The 5,612-nt window shown below is 46.4% G+C and overlaps 1 protein-coding gene across 1 annotated transcript in view; it reads right to left on the bottom strand.

Annotated features, from left to right (window-relative positions):
* Window positions 1–5,444: 5,444 nt before the first annotated feature.
* FOXD3 (forkhead box D3) overlaps window positions 5,445–5,612 on the bottom strand; it is a 1,422-nt gene continuing 1,254 nt past the window's right edge. The window contains 1 exon segment of the mRNA XM_025052001.1: window positions 5,445–5,602. Within this exon segment, the coding sequence (XP_024907769.1) occupies window positions 5,445–5,602 (158 nt within the window).

The following is a 5,612-nucleotide window of genomic DNA, read 5'->3' as shown; positions in this document are numbered from 1 at the left end:
CGCCAGGCCCTCGTGGCTGGTGCAAAGATGGTTAAGAGGGGCCTGGCGACACCCGAGCGCTGTGGTGGGGCCGCTGACTCGTGGGGTGAGGGGAGCTTCGGACCTGGAGTTCCCGCCTTCTTTCTTCCTCTCCTAAATCACGCCGCAAGAAGGGGATCGAGCCGTGGGCCCCCACAGAATCGCCCAAAGTTGGGCCAGTGGAGCGGTGTCATCAGGCTGGGGGGCGGGGGAGGAAGGGTGAGAGGGCGGTGAGGGTGGGATGGCTGCGGGGTCTCGGCGCCAAAAGACTGTCCAGGGGCTACGTCTTCGCCCTTCATGGGGCTGAGTCTCGCTCGGCCTAGCGCTCCTCTGTGTTTGTCTTATTTCTTCTCTTTACTAGTCCCAACCTTCCTTGACCCACCGTTTGCTTTTTTCCTTCTTGGGTGGAGAACAATTTTTCCTCCTCTGAGTATTTCCATAGCTAACACGTGGGCTGCTGAGTAACCCTGAGGAAGTCACGGAACCTTCTGGGCCTATGTGAAAAGAGGGAGAGGGTGTTCTCTAGGATTGGTTTTCCGAAAATGCCTCTGAAATTCGGCTTCTGGGGACTCAGATAAGGAAATGAAGGAGTTCCCTCTTCATCCCCAACTCGCCAATGACAGGACAGGGCTGTGTGCATAAGCCCAAAATCATCTGGAAAAGAAGGGTTTTGGTATGAGTTTTATGTTAAGATGGGGAAAGGACCTAATTTAATTCTTATTTTGAAAAATCCTGATGTAAGATACCCCTTCGGGAAATAAAAATAAGATGATAACACTTTCTTACGACCCATCATCTGATTTTGCAACATTTCAAATTTCGTTCTGTGCACCTGCCCTTCTTGGCTGGTTTTGGCCCCAGAGAGCAAAGAATGGCTTGCACATTCCTAAGAGGGCAAGAGAAGGAGGTGGTGATGGTTAAGGGAGAAGTTGGCTCTGGTTGTAACTGTCAACTGTTGGAGGGAGTCAAAGGGAGGGTGGTCTTTTCCGCGGTTTTGGAATCTCGTTACCTTTAATTCGTCCGGGAGGCTGCGTCGTGCGCTAATGGGCATCTGTCAGCGGAGGGCTCAGGTTTCCCCACTTGCCTCTTGCCTCGGATAGTGGAAGCAAAGGGGCAAACAGCAAAGAAGACTGCTCGGCCAGATAGAAGTGTAGGCTGAGAGAAAGTGGCACCACGGCTTCTAAGCAGGCCCAGGGCGTGGTCGAAGGGCTCAGGAGCAGGAGGAGGCTCTACCTTTTAAAAGCCCCCTCTGACCAGCCTCTTTTGCTTCACCTTTTCAGGTAGAAGGGGGCTGGAACAGGTTCTGTGACCCCTCTTAGAAAAACCCACTTTTTACACCTAAAATCGAATTGTACAAAACGAAGCCAAACCCTGCAGGTGTTTGAACAGAGTTGATTCTCTGTCCAGAGCCATTAATTTTCTTTCCTTACCTGTTTTTAGATTTTTACAGTTTATAAAATATTTTCACTGACACCAACTTACCCAATCCCGCAAGCAGCAGACAGACGCCCCATTCTCATTGTAGAGGCAAAGAAACCAAGCAGTTTGTCCAAGGTCACAGTCAGGAAATACCTAATTCCTGATTGGGATTCCCTCTGCAAGGCTTCTCTCTTTCCACGGCTTCCTGTCATCGCCTCCTATGAAAACAGAAAGACAGACAGACACAAGCACACACACACCCATGACTCAGTCTGGGCACTCTGAAAATGCCCTTCCAACCTCCTCACCCACAGCCCAGAGAGAGAGAATCCACTCACTAATTTATGCTGCAGTTTGCCAGACACTGGTAGGGGCCGATAGACACATGGTTCTGGTTTTCTGTCAAATCACATTCTCCTCAGGACAGTTCTTCAAGGAACTCAGGTTAAATGTTCCTCACCGCCCCCTCACACACACCAGCCATTCATGTTCCCCTCATCCCGACTCTTCCTATAAACCACGTAAAATAAATAACCTCTCAAATATAACTCTTAATTGCTTCCAAGTCGATGTTTTCTCATTACTAAACTTTATTGCTTCCCAATCTTTAGGACAAACTCCCTCTCTGGGACTCTGTCCCTTCCAGGACACAGGGCAAGGAAAGTAGGTTCTCCGAGATTCGACCCGGGTGTCCCAGGCCGTGGGGGATGAGCAAGGGTGTCAGCGTGCTCAGAGTCTGAGAGGCAGGGAGAGGCCTCTGAGGGCGGGAGCTGGACTCTCGGAGACAAATGGGGAAGTTTTCCATCTGCTCGTCGCCCCCTGCAGGACACGTGCGCCAACGCAGCGAGAGCCCTGCATAACCGATGCATGTATTTTGCTTGTTCGCATTTTCCTGGACCCCGGGATCCGCTCTCCAATCTCCGACGGACTGAGTGCGGGGGCCCTACTCAGGGACTCCGCCCTGGGGATGTTCTAAAGATCACAGGCCTCGGAACTGGATTGACTTTCTAGAAAGGAGGGTTGCAGGAAGTGGAAACCAGTTTAAATTCCTGTGTAGCCAAAAGCTAAAATCCTTCCCATAAAAATCAACCCGCTTCCCCTTTTTGTTACAAATAAATCTGCCTAAGTGGGATAAATCGCGGATATCAGCCGTGTTGCCCCTAAATCTGAATGTAAGAGGCGATTTCAGTGCCTTTCGTCGCTGGTGCCCGGGTTCGGTCACATCAAATGTGAATTCCAAGCCTTCCCCCACCAAGTGCTTGCGTTCATTATATATGGTATTTGCATTTTCCCTTCTGCTCTAAACCTTCGTGGTTTAACAAGCTTAAACCGAAAAGAGCTTTTCAGAGACGTACATCTAGGCCTATCTCCCAGACATCTGACAAGACTTTTAACAGCCGCTGGCCGATTTGAAGTCTGGATCTGAAGTCTCCTACCCTCCAAGAAATAAAGGAAGGGTATCATCTCCAAGCTAGTTCAAGGTTAAGAAGTGGCTGGAAGTTGCCCGCGGTTCTCTCCTCTACACCCCACCGCCTAAGGCATCGCTGGAAAAAGCCCTACGGATCTCAAGCGGCGGCTTGTGGCTGAGTGTCAAGCTGCGGGCTCAGGCTCGGCCGGTATTGCTGCTATGCGCGGAAATATGAGCGAGTAATTTTATAAGTAACAAAGGATCAGGGATGGAATGAGGCCCCTGTTATCCAATGTCATTTAGAAGCCTTGGATCAGCAGCTTCTTGAGGCTAAAAGTGAATGCAAGAAGCCCTGCCTTTCCCTTTTCCCAGGGGTGTCAGCTATATTTAGAAATAACCTCTATGTGTTTGCACAAATCATGTACCATTTGCTGTTTGTGTAAAAACCGATTAGCCAGACACAACTGTGAAACAACTTGTTACTTTTATAGCTGCAACACAAAAACAAATTTAGATCCGTTTAGTTTTCCTTGTAAAAGGAGATTCGAAGGGATCCGCCGGGAGACTGGTCCATAATCTCTTCTCTGTGAAGGTTACCGTTGCTCCTCTCGGCTGCGGTTGATTATCAGGTTCTTGTTTATCAAGTTGAACAAACTCACGCCCAGCAGCCTGTTTTATTTTAGGACCCTGTTCCAGAAGGAATGTTTACTCAGACACAATGTTTACTGTTTACCCGGAAAACAGATTCGGTATTTGTGGGGAAAGGTCTTGCGAAGCGACTCCTTAGTTCGCGCGGACAGCAGAGAAATAAGACTCGGATCCGAAGCCGGGAGGCAACTCCGCGACCAGGAGGCAAGGTGGACGCCAGCGCGAAGGGACGAAGGCAGCGCTACTAACAAGACGCACTTAGGGCCGAGCTGACAGTACTGCTACCCGCTCCAGCTTTAAAAGCGATTTCGCATAAGTAATTGTAATAGCTGAATTAATTACAAAGTAATTAGAATCGTTGCCGTTTGAGGATATGTTGGTGTGGTGGAAACCGGCTTCCGGCGTCTAGATGTTTCATTTGTACATTAATACTTTTAAGGTTGCAACAGCTGAAATGCTCATTAAAAATAATCTACGAGGACATCTCCCCATTACTGCCCTATGATCTCGCATTTCACAGTAATCTAGCCTAAGATATACATACTTTTTTTAAGTAAAAAGAAAAAAAAGTGTGTGTGGGGGGGTGAGCACCTGTTTTTAAGAGGGTATTAGGCCACTCACTATTTCTTGGCCTTCATAAAGACTGCGGGTTGGAGGAAGGGGAGGCATCCACAGGAATTCTTCAGAGATTGAAATTATGTTGTGGATTGATTATTGCCATAGAAAAGAGGTATCTTATTTGAAAATATTATGAAAAAATAAAACAACTATGTATTATCTATTGGGCTAATGCAATTCCACTGAAAAATTTTAAATGCCATAACATGATCGACTAGGTTTATTTACCACTCCCACTTAAGGAATGAAAATAATTTCAAAAACCAAAGATTTGCTAAAATGAGGGATATGTTTGGAATTTATATTCTTTTGAAAGGACAATTGAAATGACTAAGAACTCGAATTTGGGAAATTTTCATTGTGTAAAATATAAGTCGGTGTTTTTTTTTAATTAAGATTTTACTGTTGTTTAGACTGGTTTTTTAATGGCAGCTTATTTTATTACAGAAATATCTGGTCATTTAGATTTAATGGATTGATATGAACAAGATCATTGTTTGCATCCCACTTTTATGTGAAAACTAAAAGAAAAATACTAAATACGATTTAAATCAGGCATTTTCTTTTTATCAACTAAATTTTTCTTACAATCAAATTATCAATTAGTAAAATTTGAAAAGGTCATTACTTGAAACTCTTCGAATTTCTGGGAAAGATGAAATGCAAAAAATACTATTTTAAAATCTTATTTATCTCAGACACCTAAATGAAACACTACGCTGAGCATTTTAAAAATTTATTTACAAAGTTGTGTACAACACGATGGAATAACATTTAGAATACCATATATATTCATTCAGATATAAACAGACTTATAATAGAATGACACTTCTCGCCTTTTGAAAATTTTTTTTATATTTAAAATCTCCCAACGTCTCTATACATTTATTTCTCACATAAAACTGGAGAGTGAACCTTCAAAAAAAATGAAAGTTCAGAGCTCTAAATCTACGGAATTTGTTTTTTTTTCTTAAAAAAATAAAAACCCCAAAAGGAAAGTCAATAATTTTTATACAAATATGTACAAAGAATTCCCGACCCCCATCCCCACGGTACTGAGAGCAGACGCCGTCAGGGTAATTTTTGGAAAATTAGGTTTTCGATTTTACCTGTACGGAAAGCTATTCCCGGGCGGGCGCGCGGTGAGAATTCGCTCCACCAGCCTAGGTGTGCCCGAGAGGTCGGTGTTGAGGGGTTGGGGGGAGGAAATGGAGGAGAGGCTGAGTCCGGGATTGGGCAGGGGGGCCAAGACCGGGGAGGAGCACCCAACATGGAAGTGCAGCCACCGCCCGGGGCCGCCACCCGGCCCTGTGTCCCGGCCACCGGCGCGTCCCTATTGAGCGGGCCACTTGGCTTGCGCTGCGGCGGCAGCAGCTGCGGCGGCTGAGGCTGCAGGCTGCAGGAACTGTCCAGAGAGAGGCACGCTCAGGATGGGCGCGATGGTGGCCGTCGTCCGGCTCAGCGACAGTGGCTGGTGCGTGGCCATAAGCGCTGCCGATTG

Source organism: Pteropus alecto, unplaced genomic scaffold, assembly GCF_000325575.1.
Source record: "Pteropus alecto unplaced genomic scaffold, ASM32557v1 scaffold25, whole genome shotgun sequence".
Lineage (NCBI taxonomy): Eukaryota > Metazoa > Chordata > Mammalia > Chiroptera > Pteropodidae > Pteropus > Pteropus alecto.
Note: the sequence above shows the minus strand (reverse complement) of the source record. Positions and strands in the feature narration are given on the sequence as shown.